The 26,140-nt window shown below is 51.5% G+C and overlaps 2 protein-coding genes across 12 annotated transcripts in view; one reads left to right on the forward strand and one right to left on the reverse strand.

Moving 5' to 3' along the window:
• The window catches only part of WDFY2 (WD repeat and FYVE domain containing 2), a 192,597-nt gene extending 185,546 nt beyond the window's left edge, over positions 1–7,051 (forward strand). For all 4 annotated transcript variants that reach the window (XM_061434676.1, XM_061434675.1, XM_061434677.1 and 1 more), the window contains one exon: positions 66–7,051. In XM_061434676.1, coding sequence (XP_061290660.1) covers positions 66–95 — 30 coding nt within the window. In that variant the 3' untranslated portion in view covers positions 96–7,051. The remainder of the gene's footprint in view (positions 1–65) is intronic.
• Positions 7,052–8,863: 1,812 nt separating this feature from the next.
• Positions 8,864–26,140, reverse strand: part of DHRS12 (dehydrogenase/reductase 12) — a 40,355-nt gene continuing 23,078 nt past the window's right edge. For 2 of the 8 annotated variants that reach the window (XM_061434680.1, XM_061434685.1), the window contains 5 exons: positions 16,071–16,132; positions 14,710–14,814; positions 13,026–13,116; positions 10,370–10,507; positions 8,864–9,515 (listed from right to left, as the gene is read on the reverse strand). In XM_061434680.1, coding sequence (XP_061290664.1) covers positions 9,406–9,515; positions 10,370–10,507; positions 13,026–13,116; positions 14,710–14,814; positions 16,071–16,132 — 506 coding nt within the window. In that variant the 3' untranslated portion in view covers positions 8,864–9,405. The other 6 variants (XM_061434679.1, XM_061434681.1, XM_061434684.1 and 3 more) reach the window with 5 other exon arrangements.

Below are 26,140 nucleotides of genomic sequence, written 5' to 3' on the forward strand. Positions count from 1 at the left end.
GAATACGGAAGTGGGTTGCCGTTGCCTTCTCCAGGTGTTCATCAGGGATCTTTTTCTTTTTACAGTTGTGGGATATGACCCCAGTCGTGTCTTGATGCCCCTTCCAGGCGCCAGAAAGACAGAATTTACTCAAGAAACGGTTGTTCTAACCCCAATCACGACTGGAGCAGTAAAGCAGATGTGCGAGTGGTGGGAGAGAAGCCGAAAAGCTGAGCTGAGCTTGCGCATCGCCTGCACACGTGGCGGTGAGCGGTCAGTGAGCTCTTGTGAGGGAACTCTTTCAACTTGTTCATACAATATAAAAAGAGGATATTTTTTTAACAAATGGTTTATACAGTCTGGCTCTGCTCCCTTGTTTTGAGTATACCGAAAACTCAGTATGGGGTGTTTTCAGTTTTATATTTGTTGACACTTGGTTTTAGCTGTTTCTTTGTGTGTCGGAGAAATGAGGAGTGTATAACTATTCAGGGTACTTGGGGTCATTGTGAAGTAGTTTCCGTGATCCTCTCCCTTGGGCACATATCCCGTGGTCTGTGTCTTCCCCCAACTCAGCTTCCTCCACTGTTCCCCAGAGTGAACATATTCACAATTTATTTGCCGTGTGTCTACTTTCGTAGGAGTCCCCCTCCGTTGAGAGATCTGGAAAACCATCCTTGTGGTTTTCCCAGCTGATTTCTTAAATTGCCCGAAGGATGATCCATTTGTAATGTCTAGATCTTACAAGAGTGGAAATGACCTTATGTTTCTGCCTCAGTTTTTCTCTTTCCCACATTAAAAAAGAAAAAAAAAATTGCTGTGAGAAAGCCACTCTTAGCCACGGAAGTAGATTATCAAACTCAGACCTTGAACTCTCAGTGCCTGGATCCTTTCTAACTCAGTGGGAGCTTTCTGAGCCTTTTGGGTTTTAGTTTTATTGACACAGCTCTCCTTTGCTCTTGATATTAAAAACAAGCAAAACGAAACAACAAAACCCTGTGTCCTTCAAGAATAGTGTCTTTAAGATCTGTGGTTCTGTGTGATATCACCTCTGAACTTGAACATGTTCATTGCTGTGAGGTTGTATGCTGCTTTATCCCTCACTGTCTGTATTTGCTTCCCCTTTCAAAACCAGATATTTAAAGATTTTTATCTTCGTGTATTTTATCAGAACACTTTGCACGCTTTAATACTCCAACTGTGTGATCTGAGACATAAAAGGTACTCAGGCCTACAGCTCATGCTGTGTGTTCCAGTTGGGAATGTACAGAAAAGAGGGGGATGGGAGGCTTTAGGAAATGAACCTGAAGAACCCTGATTTTAAGGGAATCCAATCAACTTGATAAACTGAGATATTCTTGTGTGTAGAGACCCCATTTGGCTACTTGTTTTCAACCTGTAAAAGTAGAATTTAAATGAGCAGCAGGCGTGTGCTTTGTGCCCACCTCCTTCTCGGCACTTTACCCGGACCACCTCATTCATCCCTCACCCGTCAGGAGCATCAGGGGACCCCTGAGTCCTTGGGGTTCACACAGTTACACAAAGCCTTGCAGATCCACAGGCCAGTGACTTGCCCTTCCCTATGTGAGCCCTACCTCCGCAGGGTCTTGTTCTCTGCTGACTTGACAATTGAGGGTGGTCGTAGTTTCTCCCCTCACGATCATTTATTACTTTTCTAACTGGGAGAAGGACTCCCAGCCAGACTTGGATAACCGCCCCCTCACCGCCACCCCAACACCGACCAGCTGTGCTTCCTGGTGACAGACCTCCTCGAGATGGTTCTGCTGCTGCAGCTTTGGGGCACAGGACAGTGGGTATGCCCCGTGCAGCCATGGTGCAGGACAGCCATGACCTGGGAAATCAGGGCAGATCAGCCCATGTGACCATACTCTGAGGCTGTGGACACAGACACACCATCCAGCAGCAGTTACCACTGGCCACTGAGCTGCCCCTTCCACCCTGCCCTTGCTGGCCATCAGTGAAAGCCATTATAACTCACCTGAGTCTCTTCTGCATGGTTGTGAGAGAGCTTTAAAAAGGGAATTCAATTTAAAATATTCAAATATCTGTTTTGTAGTTTACTGCTAGAACCTGGAGCCACTTACGGAGTTGTACATAATAAAGAACGATGTGGTAGACATGAGTAGTAGAAATGAATGGCTGTCCTCTCCCTTCCTTTGAGCATGGCCCGAATACAGAGAGGCAAACAGTGTCAGGGAGGCAGTGGGTCAGGTGCCCAGGAGACCCGACGTGGTTCCGAGTTGGGTCGAGATGAGCTCGGATCACGCCAGGGAAGCTGATTGTCCCCGTTGGGTCACATGTGAGCCTGTGATTGCTCTGGTCTGTGAGCCCGCCCTTCAGTCCACCCACCTCCCTCCCAGCGCGGCTGTGCCCCCAGCCCACGAGCCGCTCAGAGGCGGAGACCAGCGGCCACACCTCCTGGTGGTGAGCGTCGCGGCCAGCGACCACAGACGCGTCAAGGTACCCATTGCTTTGCTCTTTCATTTCTCCTCATCCGTGTAGGTGCTTTAGTTCGGTGAGAAGCACTTAGCATGCCAACTGTGTGTGTTTATAATACTGTGAATCCTGGAGTATTACATTCCCACCACCATTTGTGTAACTCATCGATATGTGTTGGTGTTGGGGTGCCTTCCAAGCATTTTATGGAATAGAGGCTTCATTCATTAGGAGCAAAAGCTGGCACCAGCACTTGGCTTGTCTCCTGTCTGGGTTAACTTTCATCGTTCTTGTTTTACCCCACTGGAATTGCACTTTATATATATATATAATTTTTCTTTCTGCTCTATTGCTTCAACACACAGAAGCTCTGGCAAGTCAAGCCTAACGTGATCAATGCTGGGAAGTGGCACCCCGTACATACATGCTTGTGCCTTTTATTTGGTGGGGCAGGACCAATCCCATGCTCCGTCTCTCCAGAGAAATGACGTTCCTGGACCCTTTCGCTGCCTGGGTTGTCTCCACAGCAGCACAAGTGGTTTTAGATGAAGTACTTGGAGTCATGTGTCTTTTTTTTTTATGAGGTCAGTCAACCATGGTGTGTTTCTCATTGGATTGTTTGAATGTTATGCAAAGAATCGTAAAATCACAGGACTGGAAGGGACTCTTCAGGCCTCTAGAATGTTCCAAGCACAGTCACACCAAGCAGTTAGATATAGTTGAGGTATCAGCAAGGGGAATCTATAAAAATTTTGGAAGAACAGTTGCTTTTGAATGTGAACTCATAATGGCATGAGTGCGAGGAATGACTTCGAGGCTCAAGGCAGGGAGCCCTCAGAACTGGGTCTGGTCTTCTCGCCGCAGGCAAATCTGATACCTCCTGTGGCTCCGAATGGGTGGGCTCGTGCAGCAAGGTAGTCACTGCAGGCCTCCATCAGCTTAACCCGCTTCCTGCGCTCACCCCTCTGACCTCGCCAGCCTCTCAGTTTAAGTGGGATCAAGGGCACTGAAACTGCATCTTGCCCTCTGCCTGCAGGGGGCCCTGGTGAGTCTCCTCATCGCCCTTCCCATGAAATACCGCCTTTTCCTATTTTTGATACTCATTTTTTCAAAAGCCGAATTTATTTTTGCTTGACATTAATCAAATTTTAAAGCCTGGATTTTACCTTTTAAGCAAGGGACTCAGTCTGAACTATGTATCAAAGTTACCAGACATAGATATCCATTAAATGAGATCCCTTTGGTTTTGCCTTTTCACAGTAGTTTAATTCTAAGTGACCTTGTCCACTAAGATTTCTGTTTTAAAATGAAAAAACATTTTGCCAATGCTTTTGGCATTTTCTTTCTCCTCTAGAACAAAGTTAAGTCGCATTTTTCTGGATGTGAGGGTGGCTATCTATCAACGTGATGGGGAAACACAGAGATTAAGTCCATCCTGAGCACCGAGGGATCTATATCACCCTTGAGTCTCTTAACTCTCATAGTCCAGCCCTTTGCTGAGTGTCCACCACACACCAGCCTTTGAACCAGGCCTGGGGTCAGGAGGTCCATTCTGTGGCTTGGGCAGGGGCCACACAGACGAGTTGGTGTTCAGTCGCTCAGTTGTGTCCGACTCTTTGCAACCCCTGGACTGCAGCATGCCAGGCTTCCCTGTCCGTCACCAACTCCTAGAGCTTGCTCAAACTTATATCCATGGAGTCAGTGATGCCATCCAACCGTCTCATCCTCTGCCATCCCCTTCTCCTCCTGCCTCAATCTTTCCCAGCATCAGGGTCTTTTCCAGTGAGTCAGCTCTCTGCATCAGGTGGCCAAAGTATTGGAGCTTCAGCTTTAGCATCAGTCCTTCTGATGAATATTCAGAACTGATTTCCTTTAGGATTGACTGGTTTCATGTCTTTGCTGTGGCTCATTTCTGTGCCACGTGGTGACTCTGGTGACAGAGGGCGTGGGGTCCCGTCCCAGGATACACAGGTGCTCGTGCACCCACAGGGGAGGGGAGAACCCAGAGGAAAGGACTCCAGAGCTGAGAGTTAAATGAAGAGTTGGAGTGAGCTGAGGAAGGACCTGAGTTTCCAGGCTGTGGAAGCAGTGCCAGCAAAGGCCCAAGACCTGCACCAGCCTGGCACTGGGGTCCCACCTGTGGTTGGAGCTCCAGAGTAGCGCATGTGCAGCTGCAGTCCTGGAGCCTGCGGTCCTCTCATCACTATCAGATGGATGCTCATGGCCGCAGGGGGAGGGAGGCAGCCCACAGTTCACCAAGCACCTTTACCCAGAGGCTTGCCAGACGAGTCCAGTCCTCCCGCAGCTGAGGCCAGTATCAAAGTTACTTTTTCTTTGGAAACACCTGGAATTATCTTAAAAAGGACCCCTGGTTAACTAATTTTTGAACTTTGTTGTGGGGGCACAGCCACTCACCGGAGGCCATGAGGTGGGGCTGGAGACCACTGCTTGCCTGGTTTTGGTCTGGACGAGCTTGTGAGCTCAGTTGCTAAGTCATGTCCCACTCTTTGCGACCCCATAGTCTGTAGCCCGCCAGCCTCCTCTGTCCATGGGATTCTCCAGGCAAGAATACCAGAGTGGGTTGCTACTACCTTCTGCAGGGCTCCCTCTCCACCCAAGGATCAACCCCAAGTCTCTTACATCTCCTCCATTGTCCAGCAGATTCTTTATCACTGTGCCACCTGGGAAGTCCCTAGATGAGCTTACAACATACGAATCCCATTATTCCCTGGCTGCTGTCCTTTGAAAAAGGACAGCCTTTGACCTGTGGAGGAGGCCATTCTGGACAGCAGAGGCCACGCCCACATGTGATCTCTCCGTGAGCAAGCAGGCCACTGCTGTCCACATTTGCCTCTGGCCTTCCATCGCTCCTGCAGCAGTGGGTCGTCTCAGTACAGTGTGGTAAATGTGATAAATGCTCTTGGCAGGGGCACTCGCCAAGGGAAGGGAACATTTTTCTCAATTCAGTGACTGTAAAAGGGCTCCGTAGACCCAGCTGTGCAGAGCCTGGGGCCTCCCCATCCCACGGTGGGCCTCGGTCCTTCCTGGTACTTGTACTGCACCCACGGGCCTTTTTCCTCCAGTGCCCAAGTATCGCATGTCTGTAACTTAATTCAGGAACATCTGTGTTCGTTTTTAAACTTGAACTCAACTTGACCATCAAGAACTAGATACACACCAACCCTTAGGTTTTTAGTTTGTCATTTTGCCTTTCAAATTTATCCCTTCCACGGAGAAGCCTGTCTGGGCCTAACACAAGAAAGCAGGGTGTAAAATTAGATCTGTCCAGCACTGGAAGGGGATTCCTCCGTTGTGTTTCTTAAGCCAGGGAATTTTTGAACAGCAAGTCCATAGCCCCTTGTCTATTTATAGTGGAAAAGATGTGGAAAGGAGATTAAAAGCCTTGAGGAAAAGTTGAATTCGATAATCATGCTTAAGATCCCTTCCAATCTGTGATGCTACGATTCTATGACTGTTGTTACTCACTGGACTAACCTGACCATTACCAGTGACCTGCCTGCTCGTGGCTGACTTAACTCAGGTAAATGGGAGTGTGCCCCACTGCCTTTGTCTGGTGTCACATCAAGTAAACCGCTGCCTGTATTTTCCCATCTAGAGCCCAGGAGGTTTGAAAAAGGTTGGAGAAGGCAGAGGTCAATCATGGTACCATCTCATTAAAAACAGATACCTCAGAATGTTCACCTCTGTGGATCCAAGTGTATCTGACTTTCTTGGGAGAGAAAGGGAATAAATGCAGGTTGGCTTAAAGGTTAGATTTGGAATGCAACCTTGATATTTAGGATCCTTTCTCCTCCCCCGTACACCCCCCGGCCCCGTCTTGGTTCTCCGGGAAGCATGAGAGAGTAAACTGTAACACAAAAATGGGAAATGGTTCGAAAGAAGTATTTCTCTTAAAAACACTCTTCCCTTCATTTAAATGGATGGCCGCCTTATGTTAGTAGCATATGAAGTATGGACCAAAATACTGGTGTCGCTGGTTACCGATGTATACTTACATATTTGTGTTTTACGCCATCTGCCTTTTTTTTTTCAATGTACTGTCATTTTGCAGAAGAAAATACATGAAAAGTACAAAAACTGTTACTAACTGGACAACTGGGAAGGTGCTAGCCCCACATTCGTGCCTGCCTCCCACTGACTCCATAACCAGGGACAAGGACGCTTCCATCCTGCATGCCCATCAGCCTGCAGCCCAGTTGGAACCTGGCTGCCACGGCATGTTGCTTTACAAAATGTCTTGTCTTTCTTTATGAAATGAGAAAGGGGTCAGGCTGAGAATGTCATAAGCCCAAAGCTGGAAGAGGTTTCTCAAATGTGGTTCTAGCTGAACCCCGCTGGCATCGCCACGCCCTCTACCACCAGATTCCACCAACCAGACCAAGCAGTCTTGACATTGACTTCCTGAATGTGACTAGGTGGGAATGAGCCAGGATTTCCCACAACGTTAAATGTCTGCTGAATGTTGTGAATGTTCCTGAACTCTGCTCACTTTCCCTCTGTGCTTCCCTCTAACCAAAATGTGTGTGTAGCCATGACCTGTGTCAAGACCCAATGCAAGCTACCGCCACGGTTTAAAATAAATCTCTGTGGAAACCTTCCTGTGGTCATGTTATTGTTGTCGAGCTGTGCCCTGTGATCACATGCACCCCAGCAGCCCTGCGTCGGTATTCACCAGGGCTGGCTGAGTGGTCCTTTTAATCTTTCACATAGTGAGAAAAAAGTGAAAGTCACTCAGTTGTGTCCAATTCTCTGCGACTCCTTGGACTGTAGCCCACCAGGCTCCTCTGTCCATGGGATTCTCCAGGCAAGAATACTGGAGTGGGTTGCCATTTCCTTCTCCAGGGGATCTTCCCAACCCAGGGATTGAACCCGGGTCTCCTGCATTGCAGGCAGATTCTTTACCACCTGAGTAACGAGAGAAGCCCACATAAGGCTGCTTTAAGTGTGGTTGATAAGCTTTCCAAATGAAGTGAGAGAGTCGACTCAGGAAAAAATATAGCCAGGAAAGGCCTCTATAAAAACTCATGAGATCCAGGACTTCCCTGGTGGTCCAATGGTTAAGACACCAAGCTTCCAATGCAGGGGGTGTGGGTTTGATCCCTGGTCTGGGAACAGATCCCACAGGCCATGCGGCATAGCCTGCCCCCGCTGACAAAAAAAAAAAAAAAAAAATGCATGAGGCCTATTTATGGATAAATTTGTGAAGCAATCAATGACTTGTGCTGTGCTAGGTCGCTTCAGTGGTGTCGGACTCTGTACGACCCCATGGACTGTAGCCCACCAGGCTCCTCTGTCCATGGGATTCTCCAGGCGAGAATACTGGAGTGGATTGCCATGCCCTCCTCCAGGGGATCTTCCCTACCCAGGGATGGAACCCACGTCTCTTACATTTCCTGCCTTGGCAGGTGGACTCTTGACCACTAGCGCCCCCTGGGAAGGGCCAGTGGGTGGGGCAGCTGAATGGCCCCCTCCTCCAGCCTGCCTGTCAAAGCACAGCCCCACCCACACCCAGCACTCCAGCGCCCCCTACTGTCCTTCAGGAAGGGAGAGATGCAGGCTGGTGGAGCCGGTGCTCACGGCCCTTCCAGGCAGATCCACCAAAAAGCCCCTTTCTTGGAGCTCCCTGGCTAAGAGCCCGATCTGAGCACCTCAGACACCTCCGAGGCCCGGCACGGTGGGACTGGCTGAGCTGTGCCCGCCCCTCCCCGGGTCCTCCTCCTCCGTTGATGCCGAGTTATGTTCATTTCCCCTTGAACTTCCAGAGTGTATGTAGAGCTTTCCTCCGAAGAAGGCAATGGCACCCCACTCCAGTACTCTTCCCTGGAAAATCCCATGGACGGAGGAGCCTGGAGGGCTGCAGTCCATGGGGTCGCTGAGGGTCGGACACCACTGAGCGACTTTACTTTCACTTTTCACTTTCATGCATTGGAGAAGGAAATGGCAACCCACTCGTGTTCTTGCCTGGAGAATCCCAGGGAAGGGGGAGTCTGGTGGGCTGCCGTCTATCGGGTCGCACAGAGTCGGACACGACTGAAGTGACAGCAGTAGCAGAGCTTTCCTAAATCTGTTCACCGATTGTGTTAGAGCTCTCCCTGTTTCACTAAGACATAAAATGCAAATAATTTAAAAGTTTTACCGAACGGCAACACCAGATTGCCAAGTGCATAATTGAAGCCGCTTCTAATCTTAGCACCTGTAAACCAGGCCTCCAGTGACTGCTTGTAAATAAGCACTGACCCTTGGTTCCGCCTTGCCCCTGAAGCCTCAGGGCCAGGCCAGGGCAGTGTAGCATCCCCTCCTTCCCCCTCCCGGCCCTGCTCCCCTGATACTGACAATGACACGGAATCTTTAAGAAAATCACACTCACAAATCAAGGAGAGATTTACACAGAAGAAGCTACTGCGGAAAATGAAGGTTCACTTGCTCTCAGCCGCAATCATGTATTTTAAAATAAAAGTTTCCATCCTGGACTCCTCATTGCTACAGGGGGTAATCTTTAGGGGTTTTTTTCTCCCCCCATGAATTTTAGCACACTTGTCAGTTAAATGCTGATGTTAGTAGCTAACACGTATCAAGTCTTTATGACACACCAGGCATTCTGCTAAGAGCATTACAAGTGGTAACTCACTGAATCGTTACAACCACCCCATGAGGTAGGGAGCACTCTAATCTCCGCTGACAGGGAAAATGAGGCCCCCAGAGGGTAAGTTAACCCAGCTGCGGTCCCATGAGGCGGTGGTGAGTCAAGCTTTCAGTACTAGGCTTTATATATAAAGAACGGGACTAAATTCTGTGACTCCTGACGGAGAGGAAACCAGCTCAAAGCACAGCCATGGAAGATGGGCCGGTCTACGGCGGGGAAGGAGCAGTGGGGTCTCCTCGCTGGCCACTGGTCCGCACCTTGCCGTATTTCCTGAGGCAATTCCGGCTCCGTGTTGGGTCTAGCCTGGGCTATTTAAATCTCCGAGCCAGCTCTTCCAAGATCTCAATGAGTTTCTCCTCTTCGGCTGGTGAGGACGATGTCCTCGCAAGAGGCAAGTGTGTGGGCACCGGTTTCCGGTCTGTAAACGTGAGAGAGAAACACAAAGTCACGAGCGGCAGGGCCGGGCCTCGGGTCAGTTGTGAGCGGCCACCTGCCGGGGGCGGGGGCCCACACGGGAAGGGGGTCGGCCACTCCTGCACTAAGGGTCCGTGGGGACAGTGAGGTGCTGCAGAAGGGAGGCTGAGGCCGGGCGGCAGGCTGAGCGCCGACAGCTGGCGGCAGGACTCCAGGGGGCTGGCTGGCGGCAGGCAGGGTCCCCAGGCCTGGGTGCCGGCTGGTGGGGGTCGGGGACCCGGGAGTGTGGCATATTTGGTCTGGCAGGTGATAGTGAGAGAGGGTACGGCCACCCTCCTGGCCGCCACAGGGTCCCCAGAGCTCCATCACAGCTCACTCAAGCGTAGCCACCTCCGAGGCGGGAGGGGAACCTCCACCTTCTTTCCTCAGCCTGCCCGCTCTTCTCGGATCTGCCTGTTGGGATCCCACCTGGGTAGGGCGCAAACGCTGAACAGATAGCCACCCCCAGCAACAGAAAAGCAGAGATTCACTCCCAGGCCCTGGGCTCTGACAAAGGAGCTTCCAGTCTCCGATGTGACCCACAGGTCCAGCCGTGCCCAAGACACTGAAGTCAGGGGTCACAACCCCAGGACTTACTTCATCCTCACAGGACCCACTGAGTTCAGGAAGGCGGATGCAAAAAGCCAGGAGTGCAGAGCCAGAGGTGAGGCCCTTCCCAAAATAACAGGCCAAGGAGCCGTCCCCCGAAGGCAGGCCAGCACATCAAGGGGAAGGGAGACAGCCCCTTCCCACACGACGGGGGAGAGAGGAGGGTCCACCTCCAGACACCCTCGGGCTGTGGTTCAGAGAGAAAGTCACCTTGGAAGAAGCAGCCGCTGGGCTGGGCGGTGGCAGCGGGGGCAAGGGCCAGCCACAGCACCGTGTCCGCGCCCTGGGCCTCGGAGCGCAGCCTGGCCCCCAGCCTGGCGTGGAAGCCCGGCATCGACAGCCGCACACCTGCGGGGAGGCACACACAGGGTCGTGAGGACAGCGCCCTCATCCTCAACTGAGTTGGCTGCTTTAATACCAAAATAACCACGCGGAGTTGGAATGAGATCACCAACTGCCCTCTTTCCACTTCAAAACAGTGTTCATGCAGGCTGTCGGCCCAGACAGGCCTGTCCCCTGGGAGCAAAATCCCCTGGACCTCCAGATTCCCATCCTGAGAAATGAGGGTCACACCTGGGGGCAAAAGGGGATCAGACTCCCCCCGTCCTGGGGGACCCATCTTCTCAAGGCTTCTGATCCTCCCAGGATCCAGGCTGAGTGTCCTCCGGGCTGTGAGCGTGTTCTCTGCTTTTTCAGCGAGGCGTGTTGGAACAAGGGAAGGGACTCTTTCCTCCCTCTCCCTCATCCTCCCCAGCACTGGCTGCAGACTACACCACCCCACACACACACCCCCATTTGCCCACAGACCTCGGGGAACACAGAGTCTTTACAGTTAGCACTCTGGGAAACACAACTGTTCTCTCATGAAGCCAAAGAAAGAAAAGAAAGCAGAGAAAACAACATTGGAGAGATGTAATGAGATCAGAGGATTTCAGAGAAAGGATCATCTAAAACAAAATTTAAAAATAAACGTTTTTTTCTTTTTCCCTTTACAGAAACAGTACTTGCTTATTGTGGGAAAATTAGGGAATACTTCTGATGAGTAAACAGCAGGCATTTGAGTCCCCCGTTGGGCTTCCCAGGTGGCGCTAGTGGTAAAGAACCCACCTGCCAGTGCAGGAGACATAAGAGACATGGGTTCAACCCCTGGGTCGGGAAGATCCCCTGGAGAAGGGAATGGCTACCCACTCCAGCATTCTTGCCTGGAGAATCGCATGGACAGAGGAGCCTGGCGGGCTACAGTCCATGGGGTCGAAAGGAGTTGGACACGACTGAAGCGACTTAGTGCTCACACACACATCATACCACTCGGGGAGGACGAGTGTCTGTGGGCTCAGGCCCTTCCGCAGCCCTCCCTCTGGACACTGAGGCCCAGTCAGCAGCCTCTGAGAAGCCCAGTCTTGGCCCTGTGACCTGTGGACCACAGACGGCTGACCGCACCCTGACCCAGATGCTGGACTCAGGTGGTGACCTTGGAGCGCAGACTCAGCCAGCGCACAGGTTGATGTGAGGACCGTCAGGGTGATGTCCTGCGGGGATGAGAGGTTGGTGGTTCTCCACTGGCTGATAGAGCTACCTGGTCAGGCAAGGCTGGGCACGTCTCCCACCAGGAAGTGACACAAGATAAGAAGCCGCCCTCTCCCAACAGCCCTGGCCCGAGGGCCTCCTGGGGTGCTCGGCGGAGGACACCCCCCCTTTCCATTTACAACAGGAGGCTGCCAGATGTCCTCAGCTCCCCCCGCCCCCAACCGGCAGGCGGGCCTGCTGCACCACCCCCCCGCCCGGTCTCCGTGGGATGCAGTGGGGCACGATGCACCCCCTTCTCCATGGGGACGTAGGTGTATCAAAAGTAAGACCAGAAGGCTCTAAGGTCTGAGGGCCCGATACCTGCATTTAATGAGATAGCACTGTTTGCTTCCCATAGACATTTATCCGCAGCGGTGTTGAGGGCTGAACAGATGTCCCGTGCAGGTGTTCCCTAATTTATCAACCTACTCTCCAAGCACCAGTGCTGGGACGAGCAACCTCATTTTCCGCATCTCTTAGGATGAATTCCAAGGATGTAGATGCAGATATTAAGGCCTCTGCTAAACCAGCTTTCGGAAGGTGACAGCAAGTGTATGAGAGCCTGCCTCTCACTAGACTGTGGCCGGGCCCAGCTGGGACGTCCCAGCCCCTCTGTGTGCCTCAGTTTCCCCAGATGTAAATGGGCATGGTGGTAGTGCCCACCCCAGGAGGGGGTGAGGGCACAGGCGATGGTATGGAGACAGCGCTGGGAGCAGCTCTGGGCCCTCGTGTCCCAGGCGTTCTGCCACGGCTGCTGTTTTCAGTTCCCTTGCTGGGGGAGGAGGAAAGAGCTACAGAGCCCAAGTGATACGCCGAGGTCTCAGAGGTGGGAGGGACTGACCCCGCAGAGAGTTCTGTTCTCCTTCCCTCTTTTTCCACGCTTCCAGAGAATTCCACCTGCCCCCTTGTGATTGTTACTTCCCCTTGTGCATTCACTATTTCTAGAAACCCGGGCAGTGGGGAGGTGGCCTGGCCTATCCCCACGTCCCCAGCATCTCCCATAACACTGGGTGTGGACCAAGCACCCTCTGTCCCGAGGGAGGGGTCCCCAGCCATACCCCAACCCAGGCGCCACCCACTCCCTGGGCCATGCACACGTGGGGCAGACTGACCACACCAGCTCTGCCTCTGAGGACCAGGCTTCTCCCTCTCCAGTCCCAGACTGCCTGGCTCCCGCAGAAACGAAGCCATTCCTCATCCTCCTGATACCAGTTCTAGGTCATTCCTGGGGAGAGTCCGTCCTGCGGCCGCCCAGATATTTTTAGATGAAACGTGGGCGGCAGGGAACTTAAAGACCTACCTGGGGTGTCGACCCAGCCGGGATGCATGCATGAGAAGTGGATGGCCGGGTGCGCTCGGGCCCACCGCTCCGTCAAAACCACCTGCTGCCTCTGGACAGGGTGAGGGTGAACAGATGGGAGGGGGAAGCAGGGGGGCTGAGGGTGTGCAGAGCCCCCGTCCCCCGCCCTCCACAAAGTCAGATCGCAACTTCCTCTAGAATCATCGGCTCTTCACTCAGCGAGCTCTGGCTGTGACCCAGGGCTGCGTCCTGGCCCCGCCATCTGAGACGCAGACAGACCAGCAGCAGGAATGAAGCTGCAGGTGGCCTGGGGGCTTCGCCCTCCCTCCCCCAAGGAAAGTACACCCACAGCGCCCTCTCGCTGTTACCGTATCTGCTGCTGGACGCGAGTGCGGTGGGAGCACAGACCACCCCCGGCCCCGTGCCCTGCAGGCACTGAGTGGGTGTCTGCGGACATGTGAAGGAACCTTGGAGTGTGGGAACCGTCCTGAGAGGCTTAGAGAATGCATCTGCTGCAAATTTCTTTAAAAATCGCCAAGTGCCCCCACATAAAGCCTCAGCTGTGTGGAGGCCACTGCCCCCTCCCAGGGCGGTTAGATTACATTTTACAAAGAGCTCCACCTGGGCCCTATTTATGGAGTGAGTGCTTTGTCCCCAGGTTCCCCAGAAAATCTGTAGAGAAGCCTGGTGCCTCTGATTGGTGGGATGTTGAGTCATGACAAGTCACCCACCAGGAGCTGGTCTGGGGGTTGGTGAGCGAAGGTGGGGCAGAGAACTGGGGTACAGAGGGAGGGGGTGGGACAGGACTCCTCTGTGAACAAGAGGGAAAGCTGTGGGCGAGGGCAGCTTCACAAACCACCAGGGAGCCCCCCACCAGGTGAACTGAAGGGCAGGAACGGTGAATGTGGCAGGTATACAGCCAGCTCCTAGAACAGCTGTGATAAGCTGAGACACAGAACTTTCTGTTCCGAGTGGCCATGAGACCAGACCTCTAAGCTTTCGTGTCTTCAGAACTGGATGTGCATCCCCCTCAGTGGGGCTTCCCAGGTGGCGCTAATGGTAGAGAACCTGCCTGCCAGTGCAGGAGACATGAGAGACACAGGTTCGATTCCTGGGCCGGGAAGATCCCCTGGAAGAGGGCATGACAACCCACCCCAGTATTCTTGCCTGGAGACTCCCTTGCACAGAGGAGCCTGGCGGGCTACAGTCCATGGGGTTGCAAAGAGTCAGACACGACTGAAGCAACTGAGTGCATACCCCACAAAGGGAGCCAGAAACCCAGCATGGTTCTGGTGGTATCCATCCAGCCAGTGAGCAGGGGCTGCCCAGGGGGAGAGAAGGGACCCCCTGGGTCCATTTCCTCTCTGAGCCACGCAGGACAAGGAGCCTCTGCTGGGTCCTGCTGTGGGGATCACCTGCTCTCACCACCCTCCTTGTGGGTCTGAGATATTCGGGAAGAGAGGTGGCAGCTTTTGTGGCTCCTCCTCGGGGTGAGCTGAAGCCCCGCACCTCCACCCTGGTCCAGGCAGAGCTGAGCTGGGCTTCTGATGGAGAAGAGGATTCTCTCTCCTGTGAGGGACATTCAGGTGCTCTGGGAATTAGATTCAAGCCATTGTGTATCCTAGAATAAGCCTTCCATGGAGAAGAGCCCAGGAGACCGTGTTGAGAACAGCCCCTCGCTTACTTTGTTCTGTGCATAGACCATGGTGCCATCGAACGCTGTCCTTTCTGACTGCGGGTCATCGGTGTTCAGTTTCTGAACCAACATTCCTCCAGAGGACACTGTTATCTGCAGTAAATGGAGATTTGTGAAGAAAAGTTTGTAATACCTTCCCATCCCCCTTCTCCATGTATCTGTTTCTTATTGCTCTTGCGACAAATGACCACAGACTAAGAGGCTTACAAAAGCGCAGGTGGATTCCCCCCAGCTCTGGAAGCCAGAGGTCTGAAATGTGTCTTGTGGGGCTAAAATCGAAGTATCAGCAGAGACCTTCTGACAGTTTGAGGGGGGAATTCCCTCCTTGGCGTCTCCGGCTTCCGGAGGCCACTCCTGGGCCTCGGTTTGTGGCCGTACCACCCTGACGACCTCTGCTTCCATCCTCACGTCTCCTCTGACTCGGGCCCTCTTCTGAGGACCCTGCGGCTGCACTGGCCCACCTGGATAATCCACGAAACCCACCCCCCATCTCATGATCCTTCACTAATCACATCTGCAGAGTCTCTTCTGCCAGGTCAAGGTGACACAGCCCCAGGAACTGGGACCTGGACCTCGGGGATCCAGGGAGGTCATTATTTGCCTCCCACACCCCCCACAGCAGAGAGAAGGCAGCCTGCATAAACTGCCCTCTTCCTGACTTCTCTCATTTCTGTCATGTTAACCCATTAGCCGTTAACTCCATAGCTGTCCCCTCCCACTAGAGTGGCAGATTCTCCAGGAAATATACCCACCCACCCCTGCCTGCCTCCCCAGCTCCTCCCTTTCCCAATGCTTTGCCAACTCTCGGATGACTTTGGGGAGGAGACTTTGGTGAGGGCTGGGGTTTTGAATGTGGCCCTTTGCATGGCTCTGCCTCCCTTTTCATGGGCTCTGTGTGCAACAACCCAGCCAGGATGAGAGGCAGGAGCAGGGGATGTGGAGGAGCCCCTGAGAGCAAGAGGGAGCTGGGTTGACAGCCGGCTCCCAGGAAGCCTCTATTGCCAGAAGGGGCATCCTGGAAGCCCAGGCCGTGCCTCCGGAGCTCCGCAAGTATGCATGTCCATGGGACAAAGCCCCAGGCCGACCTTCACCTAGGCCTGGACCCCTGCCCGCTGCATCAGCAACTCCCCAGATCCACCTGGATGCTGCCTGGGCCGGAGCACCACTGCCGGATCTCAGGTTATCAAACCTCAAGGCCTCTGGACCCTGGGGGCCAAATTTGGCCCTGACTGTGGAAGTGGACAGCATGCCCACCACCTTGGGACAGTTGGGGCCGCAAATGTAGGACCACTGATTGCCCATCCGGGACAGAGTTGCTGACTTACAAGACATCCCCAAAGTCAACTCACCACTCGGGGGTCGTGTTCTTTCTCCAAGACAGGGATCAGGGCGGTTGTGAGAACATATACACCTGGGGGGCACAGAGCATTCGTGAGGTCTCAGGGGCCGTCGGGGGCTGGGACCCCTCCTGTTAGATGGCCCTGGGGTGGAGGCGAGGTGGCGCCCTTACCTGACTCCTCCAGGCGAGCGGCAAGTGGCTGCCTGAGCCGCAGTCTCCTCCTCTTGGAGGGTTTTTATTTCAGCATGGAACCAGCCCTGTATTGCCATTACTCACTAGCCTGTCCCTTCTCCAGCCTCACAGGGGTTTCCTTTCCCCAGGATTGGAACAAAGATGCCTTAGAACCTCAGACACCAAGACGAAAAGATGTCCACACCAGAGAAAGAAAAAAAGCAAACTGCACAACAGTCTGTGAGCCCGCTTTGAGGAGGAAAAAAAAATGTATATAGACACACGTGTTCATTACATCTAGCCTGTACGTGGAAAAATATGAAGCGGAAACAGGACACGCAGCAACACGGCTCAGGCCCCAAGGGTGGGATTAATAAAATATTTCCTTCCTTTACTGGACATTTCTGTACGGTTTGAACTTGAATATTTTTACAATGAGCATAGCATCTTACGATTATTTCTGTAATCATAAAGCCATACATATAACATTTTTAATGAAATGAGGAAGATACTGTTGAAGTGTTATTTGACATGGAAAGATATTCACAGTATACGGAATGAAGCATTATACAATGGCAGGAAGAACAGAATTCCATTTTTGTGAAAAAAGGTGTGTCAAAATGAGGAGAAAGTATCTGCAAGGATGATATTTTGGTGCGCTAAAATGTTTAAAATGCTTCTGAGTGGACAATTATTATGTCTAAGTGTTAGTCTTTGAGTCATGTCTGACTTTTTTCAATCCTGTGGACTGTAGCCCACCAGGCTCCTCTGTCCATGGGATTCTCCAGACAGGAATACTGGAGTGGGTAGCCATTCCCTTCTCCAGGGGATCTTCCCGACTCAGGGAAGGAACCCCAGTCTCCTGCATTGCAGGGGGATTCTTTACCATCTGACCCACCAGGTTATGTCTATGTTCTTATGTTTATCTGTATTTTTTTTCCCCAAACAATGAACATATATTACCTTTTGTTACGGGGTGGTGGGGGGAGGGGGAGCAGGTTTAAATGAAAGCCCCGGACTCTTTCCTGAGTCACTCCTCAATTCCTGCCTGACCAGCTCTCCCCACCTGGAGCCCAGCACGTGTCCCACCCTGCACCCAAGCTCACGGGAGCAGCCTGGCACTGTGGGGAGGGCACTGGGGGAGCCAGCAGTCTGGATTTGAGTCCTGGTTGGCACCTGCCAGCGGTGCGACCAGGGGCAGGTCGCCGGACCAGTACAGCCTGGGTTTCTTGCAAAAAGGAGACGACAGCTGGCGAGCCCACCTCCTGACATCAGAGGGTTTGTGCCTGAGAACTGGAATGCTCTCTGTGGGCACTGGTTGTTGCCATTTTCTTTATCATTATTACTATTATTATTAGCGATTCTCAGTTGTGCCTGTCACCTCACACAGCATTCTCAGTTCTCCATACCCCAAATCGTTGCTGGAGGGGCCAGCCTTGTTAATATTTGTGCTTGTTTTTAATATTCATGATTTTTAATGTCTGGTGAATGCTGGGCCTCCGACAGCTGTTCGCCTCCATGCGGTGGCCTTAAACCCTTCCTTTGCATTCACTGCTGGTGACTCTCTCTCTGATTTAATTTGCGAGAAGTAGAAAGGACTTCTGCCAAAAGCTATCAGCCCTGCCACGACGGATAGTCATAAATGACTCCTTGGCAGAAAGGAAAGGAAAGCTGGAAGCAGGTTCCACGCGGAAGCCTTCACCCTCTCCCTGAGAGACTCCACTGCTTCCCTCCAGGATCAGACTTGCTCACCCCGCTGACCCAGCACACCTCCAGGATAGATGAGAGCTGGGGGGCCCCTTTGCGTCTCTCCCCAAAGCCCAGGAAACAGTGATGTGTTTTGTTTTCTGCTTCATCCTCTGCGAGAATATGCTGTATCCATTTAGATGCTAGTAGAGTTACCCTGTGGGGTTTCCCTGAGCCACCAGGGAATGGTAAAGAATCCGCCTGCAATGCGGGAGACGCGGGTTCAATCCCTGGGTCGGGAAGATCCCCTGGAGAAAGGAAATGGCAACCCATTCAAGTATTCTTGCTTGGAGCATTTCATGGACAGAGGAGCCTGGCAGGCTACAGTCCATGGGGTCACAAAAGAGTTGGACACGACTGAAGGACTGACACTTTCACATTCAGAGTTACCCTGTAGGAAGATTAGCTGGGCCACTCATCCTCAACTGTAGGGCACAGCCAGGTAGTAGGTGCTTTCTAAAAACTCCTGGAGAAACTGCAGTTTTTAACAACAGGCCTTCCGGGGCCTCTTCTATCTTAAAAAAAAAACACAACAGATCTCCTTGCAGGTCATCGCAGAGTGCTCATCTCAGTGCTGAGTGAGGACCTAGAAGGGGAGGATGGTTGGGGGAGGGGAGGAGATTCAAGAGGGTGGGGATATGTGTGCACCTATGGCTGATCCATGGTGTTGTACAGCAGAAACTAACAACACTGTAAAGTGACTACACTCCAATTAAAAAAAAAAATCTCCTTCATTCCAAGTTCCCCACCCTACTTCCTGGGGCCCAGCTACACCCCCAAGCAGATCTGAGCCATCATGCACGTTTTTTTGCCTCCTGGGTCTCCAGCTTTATGATTTCAAAACACACGTGTCACTCTTCACACGCAGCAAGCATTTCTCCCCTCTCAGAAGGAGATGAAGCCTCTCTTTCCAGCCATAAGCAATTTAGAATCCTCCAGCCTCCTAGCCTCCCTTCTGAGGCCCCTCCTATGTACCTTCCACATCTTTTCAGGCCAGCAAAGAGAAACACAAGAAAAATCTGCGAAATGCCCCATATAACTTCCTTGTTCCTATTCCCTCCTGCCTGTAAAATTTCTAGCCTTGTACAGCTTTTTCATGCCCCATCTACTGCTAAATGGATGCTCCCCAAAATTATCAATCTCTGATTAAAGCCAATAAGAACTTTAAAAAAAAACTGCTCAATTAATAACATAAAAATGTATAAGTAATATGTATGTATATATTTGGGGTCCCCTGGTGACTCAGATGGTAAAGAATCTGCCTGCAATGCAGGAGAGCCAGGTTCAGTCCCTGGGTGGGGAAGATCCCCTGGAGAAGGGAATGGCTACCCACTCCAGTACTGTTGCCTGGAGAATCCCATGAACAGAAGAGCCTGGCGGCTACAGTCCATGGGGTCACAAAGAGTTGAACACGACTGAGTGACTAACACTTTCACTTCATGTATATATTTATATATTTTTTTAATGAAAAGAATTGGAATTAAGACAATCCCAAAGAGGTTCTGTGACTTTTCCAAGTTCCCAGCAAGTCCATGCAGAGTGGAAAACAGATGGCAAATCTTTTTTTCTTTTTAATCTCTTTCCTTGAATCATTAAACCACAGAGTCCCAGCCTACTGAAGTGCCAAGGGAGTAGGAACGATTCCCTTGTCTGCAAGTCACTGTTCCCCAGGGATGAACTTGGCGCCAGGAGCTCCTCGCCCAGCTCACAGATCCTACCACCAGCCCGCTGTGAACACAGGCCCCAAAGCCCTACAACGCTCCAGGCTCCCAATCAGATTAAGCAGAAAACTCCTCCACCTGGCATGGTGGACTTCTTCCGGAAATGTGCCCCCCCACCTTGAGGGGTGACCCCCGTATCCTGTTTATCACAACACACACCAAGTCGTGACCCTGGGCCTGGCACTGTCGTTGAGCCATGTGGCCTCGACCACATGGACAGAGCAGACTGAGTTAGAGGTGACCCCGACCTTAGCAGGAGACCCGGGTTCAATCCCTGGGTCGGGAAGATCCCCTGGAGAAGGAAATGGCACCCTACCCCAGTATCCTTGCCTGGAGAATCCCATGAACAGAGGAGCCTAGTGGGCTACAGTCCATGAGGTCCCAAAAGTCGGACACGACTGAGCGATCAGCACTTTCTCTTCTTCCTGACCTGAGCTGTGCCAGTCGAACTCTCCCTCCAAGCATGTGTACACAGGACCCTTGACTCAGCGGCCCCCATATTTGGCCCGTGGGTATGGACAAGCAGATACAGGGAGGGCTGGGACGGAGTCTGTGGACAACGGTCCCAGAGAAACGGAAAGTTCGCCCGGTCCTCATGCTCTCCTGTCCTGTCCCTGACGCCCCTCCAAAGCCCAGCTGTGCCTCCACCACTGAGTTCTATGAAGGCCATCCTTGCGTCCCCCTCCAGGAGATCAATTCTGTTTAGTCAGCTTGTGTGGGTTCCTGCTCCTGGTAACCAGACAATCGCTGAGACACTGGGCTTGTCTTAGCTAGAAAACCCACCCATTTGCCTGTGACATCAGCTCATGGGAATATCCCTGGGAAGGCACAGGCAGGCTCTGCTGGAAATGGCTGTGGGTGTCTTTGGCCATTTCAGTGCTATCAGGAACCAGTTCTGTAACTTCTGTTCCTCCGAGACTGACTAGCTAAGACCAGGGACATTTCGGGGATTCTGAGCTTTGATGTGGAAAGAAAAAAATAAATAAATAAAAAGGAGAAGCTATTTTAGAGTCTGGGCTCCTGGGGGAGGCAGGCCTGGGTATAGGGAAGACACCTTCAGCCATGGGATAATGTGCCCAAGCTGAGGCTGCTCCCAGTAATAAGGAAAGTAATTCATTATCATTATGACTCATTAGTATTTTAAATTTACACAATGCCTTCCTTCCAAGGAACTCATTATGTCGATGGAAGTTCATTACGAGAAGGAGATTTGGGAGTGGATTTATGTTGGACACAGTCTTCTAAATACAGCAACAAGGACCTTAATGACATGGGTACATGACTTGAAGCAAATCTCTCTCTATAAGCTAATTAGCAAGGGATGCTAAACTGTGTCAAGCCGGGCGATGCCGGAGGACAGATGCGTAGTCCTCTTAAAGCGTTCCAGAAACCACAGTTCCATCCAAATATTAAATTTATGGGGCCCCTGAAACCATACCATAGCATGGGTATGATATATTTCAATAGCATTAAAATAGTTGTTTGATGAGAAAAATATACTGCAGCGTTCACACTTAGCACAGAGAACTGATTGGAGATTCTATTAAAAGAAACCTTTAAAACCAGCTTGAATTAAAGTCATTTTGGTTACTAGGTGGGTATATTTGGGTCCATGCTTTACCAGTTGTACTATCTGCTGGGGAAAATAATTGTCCTTCTACCCCTGGGAAGTTACTGGTGTGCATTTTAAAGGAGCAGACAGCTGCATGGTGAATACCATTTGGTACTTGTCCCACGGGTACAGTAACACAAACATCCCACAGTGAGCCCCGGGGCCTCACACACTCACTTTACAAATTATATAAAGACCATTTCAAAGATCATATTACGGGGAAAGCTGGCAGCACAGAGTCCCAGAGAAAATGAGGAAGCAGGACCAAGCTGAGTCCTGCTCTCAGTAATAAGGAAGATAATTCGAGTCATCAATTTCCCGTGGGGCATTTACTCTTGGTTTGGGGTCAGACAGCATGAGGGGGAGTCAGATATTTTCCCCGTGCCCCCAACCTCAACTTCCCCCTCTCCCTGCCACTTCCAGTTCCACGTTTTAAATACCAGTGGCTGCATGTGTGCTAAGTCGCTTCAGTCGTGTCCAACTCTTTGCAACCCCATGGACTGTAGCCCACCAGGCTCCTCTGTCCATGGGAGTCTCCAGGCAAGAATCCTGGAGTAGGTTGCCATGCCCTCCTCCAGGGGATCTTCCTGACCCAGGGATTGAACCCGTGTCTCCTGTGTCTCCCATACTGCAGACAGATTATTTACCCCTAAGCCACGGGGGAAGCCCCTTTAAATGCCAGACCCAGTACTAAGTACTGTGAGGGATCCTCGCCTCGAGGTGTTCATCAGGCATTAACACGTTATCATGTAATGAACCTGCAGTGAGGTCAATGCTGTGCAGAAGTGTGTGGACTGCTGTGAGCACATGGGGTGGGGTGGGGGTGCATCAGAGCCACAGTAGCGACAAGATGACGTCTGAGCTAAGATTGAGAGGAGAGGCAGAGTGTGGGAGGGGGCAGGGGTGGGAAGGAGGGTGACCAGGCATGGGGTACAGTCTGTGCAAAGAGCCTTGGGGTGGAGGGTTCACTCAAGGGTGGTTGAAGCCGAGAGCAGCCAGAGAGCCTTGTTTAAACGTGGGGACAGACCTCTGTGAGCTCTAATGGGAAGGAGCCATCTGGGGGTGGGGGTGGTGGTGCCTGGCACCTGTCTTGGGCTCCAGGTCACCCACAGAGGTGAAAATGTCATCACTTCCTTGTCCTCCCCAGGCCATCCGAGGTCTGAGCCTGAGGACTCTTGTTGTTTAGTGGCTCAGTCGTGTCCGACTCTTTGGGACTCCGTGGACTATAGCCCGACAGGCTCCTCTGTCCATGGGCCTTCCCAGGCAAGAATACTGGAGTAGGTTGCCATGCCCTCCTCCAGGGGATCTTCCCAACCCAGGGATTGAACCCAGGTCTCCTGCATTGCAGGCAGATTCTTAACCCCTGAAGCCACGAGGGAGGCCCGTGCCTCAGGATGCTGGAGGCTGAAGCGGTGTTTCTGGTGCAGGATGACTGAAGCTGCTCTGCTGTCACATCTGAGAGGCAGACTGTTACCACTACCCCTGGGACCCAGTGAAAGGCCCTGCTTTACAGCAGGGAGAGCGCAGGCTCATTAAAAGCATGAAGGTGCTTAACTGGGATTTTGTTTTTAAGATTCCTCAAATGAGCACTTGCTAGAATGGCTGTGGGTAGCACTTCTTGAAAAACACCATGGAACCCCAACCAGATCATCAGACAAGGTTCTGAGCCCCCAGGACAGGATGGGGCCGGGCTCCCTGGCTGCGAGAGTACGAGAGTGGTGCCCATGGGGCCCTGAGAAAGATCACCCCAGCCTGAGCACTGCAGCAGCTCAGATACCACCCTGGAGAGGCAGGCAGGGCAGGTGGGGGGCGGGTGTCCAGGCACACCATGGCCCGGGGGCTCAACTCTAGAAGGTTTTTCTGCCTCATCCCAAACAGCCTCGATAGCAGCAGAAAACCAAAGCCGACGGGTGAATGACCTCTGACTTCTGGGACTCTGACCCCGACCTCTGCGCAGCGCTGCACTGCATGGCAGGGGCCACTGCATGTCCTCCTCGCCAGCTGACAGTGCTGAGCACCCGCTGTCCCCAGGCCTGAGCCAGGTGACCTGTGCTCTAAGCTAGAGAGAAAACTGCCCTTTCTAGGAGCGCATGGATTACCAAGGAGGGCACCTCAAATCCATCGCAATGAAGGATCTGCTTCTTACCAAGAAACAGACTCACTGTGCCCAGAGCTAAGATGCTGTCCTTTCTTTTTGCTTTATCTTATATATCTGTACATACAGTAAAACTCGTGTGTGTGTGTGAGTGTGTATAGCTCTCTGCGCCTTTGCCAATGCAGAAGGTTGGGTATCTAACTATGTATTACATTGTAGAGTGATTCAGAACCATCCATCACCCCAAATATTCCCTCACAGCCACCTGGACCCTTTGTGGTCACACCCTCCTTGCATCCCTAGCCCCCAGCGACCACTGATCTGTTCCCAGTCCCCAGAACGTCATGTAAATAGAATCGTATGATGCGTCCTTTTGAGTCTAGCTTGATTTTCACCAATGCACTGAAGATTTATCCACATTGCTGTAAATGTCCTTGTTTTGTTCCTTTTACTTGTGACACAGCATCCCATGCTGTGGAAGTACCACAGTTTATTCGCCAGTTGAAGGACAGCTGGGTTGTCTTCAGTTCAGGGTGATGAGGAATAAAAATAAGGTAGCTATAAACATTCATGCTCATGTTTTGGTGTGAACATCTGATTTCTCCTGGGAACATAGCTTCCAATTCCTTCTTTAACCCTTGCCTCTAGCCTGTAAAGGTATCATGATCCCATTTTACAGAATGGGGATGTGAGGCTTGGGGAGGTTGAGGCAGTTTGCACACGTCACAGGAGGAGCTGGATCACAGGCTGAGCTCCTCGTAAGGGCCAGGCAGTGCCTGCCCTCAGTGACTCAGGCCCTTTACTAGAAACCACCTATTGATGGGTGACTTCTATGGTGCTAAGACAGAGTCACAGAGGGTGCTCTGGGAGCCAAGAGCAGGGGCCCTGGCCAAGCTCCAGGCTAGGGGTGCTCTCAACCGAGTCGCAGAGAAGTGAAAGTGAGCCAGGAAGGGGACATTCCAGGCGGAGAAGCCTCAGAGATAAAAGCATGGAGGTCATGGGCTGACTGGGGGCTTCCCTGGGGGTCCAGTGGCTAAGACTTTGAGTGCCCAAAGCATGGGGCCCGAGTTCAATCCCTGGTCAGGGAACTAGATCCCACGTGGCAGCAACTAAGACCCAGCACAGTCAAATAAGTAAATATTTTTAAAAATAATAATGCACTGGCAGAGGATCCATGTTGGGAAATAATGGAAATATGTCTGGGTGGATAGGGGAAGTACAATAACAAAGGACTGCAATTCCAGATTCAGGGATTTGGGTGTTACAGAAATATTACCTGACATTGCTGTACTGCTTACTATTCCCAGGTACTGTGTCTCTCTGGGAATCTTGACAGTTTGGGAGCTGGAAGGTTTCAGGAACCAAGGATTATTGACAAGTGAGAATGCCTGGTGCCAAACACATTCAGTGTCTGAGGGCATATCCCTCAGAAGTACTGTTCTCTGCTTTCCTGGGGTCTGGGCCCCAGCTCCCTTCATGGATGAAAAGAGAACTTACTGTATAGTCACTGAAATTGTTTGTGTGTCTGATTCCCCCATTGCACCAGGAGTCCCTATAATTTCTGAATCCTTAGCACTGATCACAGCTTAGTGTGTGCTCTATAAATGTTTACTGAACGGACAAAATATTTTGCTCATTAAACATTTCAGGCTAATAGTTAACCACATCCTTAACTCAGAGGACTCATTTCCAAAGAATTAGAATATAAGAAAACAGACCCTTGTTGCAGATTATTGTTTGACCATATTCACTCCCTCTTCCCCACCTTCCTGGGAGGAGTATGTTTCCCTGACTCTTGATTCAGGGCTCTGTGAAATGACTTGTTTTAGTGGTTAGATGTTAGCAGATCTGCTTGCAAGGTGCTTGCACACTTGGGCTTCTGCTCTTGCTGCTGGAACATACTCTGGCCAGCCTAATGGTCCAAGGAGGATGCAAAGATTTGGAACATAATGTAGACCTTATTTGCTGAGATACCCTGCTGAGCCCAGCTGAGGTTAGTCCACCCAACAGACCTGCGTAAGAGTTAGCAAGAAATACGTGCTTATTATTGTGTTCCTCAGAGATCTGGGAGACGGTTGTCATGTAGCAAGAGCTGACAAATACAACCCTATAGCAAAAATGTACCAACTATAATTTTATTTAGGAAGGTGAGTCACAGACTCTGGTTTCAAACTATTTCTGGCCCAGTTTCCTTGTCTATGAAATCTGTAGAGTTGTCAGGAGGACTGAATGAGATAATTCAAGAAAAACAGTACAGCCCTGGCATGTGGAAAGTGTCCAGTGTGTACATTATTACCATTAGTATCATCACTGTTAAGGTGGGGCTTCCCTGGTAGCTCAGCAGTAAAGAACCTGCCTGTCAATGCAAGAGATGCAGGTTCAATTCCTGGAAGATGGGGAAGGGTCAGGGAGGGTGAGGAAGATCCTCTGGAGAAGGAAATGGCAACCCACTCCAGGATTCTTGCCTGGGAAATCCCATGGACAGAGGAGCCTGGCAGGCTACAGTCCATGGGGTCGCAAAGAGTCAGATGTGACTTAGTGACTAAACAACAAAAACATATTAAGGTGTTTCTGGACCCTGGGTCCCTGCTTTCAGTAGCAGTTCCGTGGATCTATGCCAGCAGTAGAAAGCTCCATATAACAGAATGTGAAGTGAAGAGAATGTGAACATTTACTGCACACTGATGTATGTATGGGCTTCTCTGGTGGCTCAGTGGTAAAGAATCTGCCTGTAA

Source organism: Bos javanicus, chromosome 12 (genome assembly GCF_032452875.1).
Source record: "Bos javanicus breed banteng chromosome 12, ARS-OSU_banteng_1.0, whole genome shotgun sequence".
NCBI classification, from domain to species: domain Eukaryota; kingdom Metazoa; phylum Chordata; class Mammalia; order Artiodactyla; family Bovidae; genus Bos; species Bos javanicus.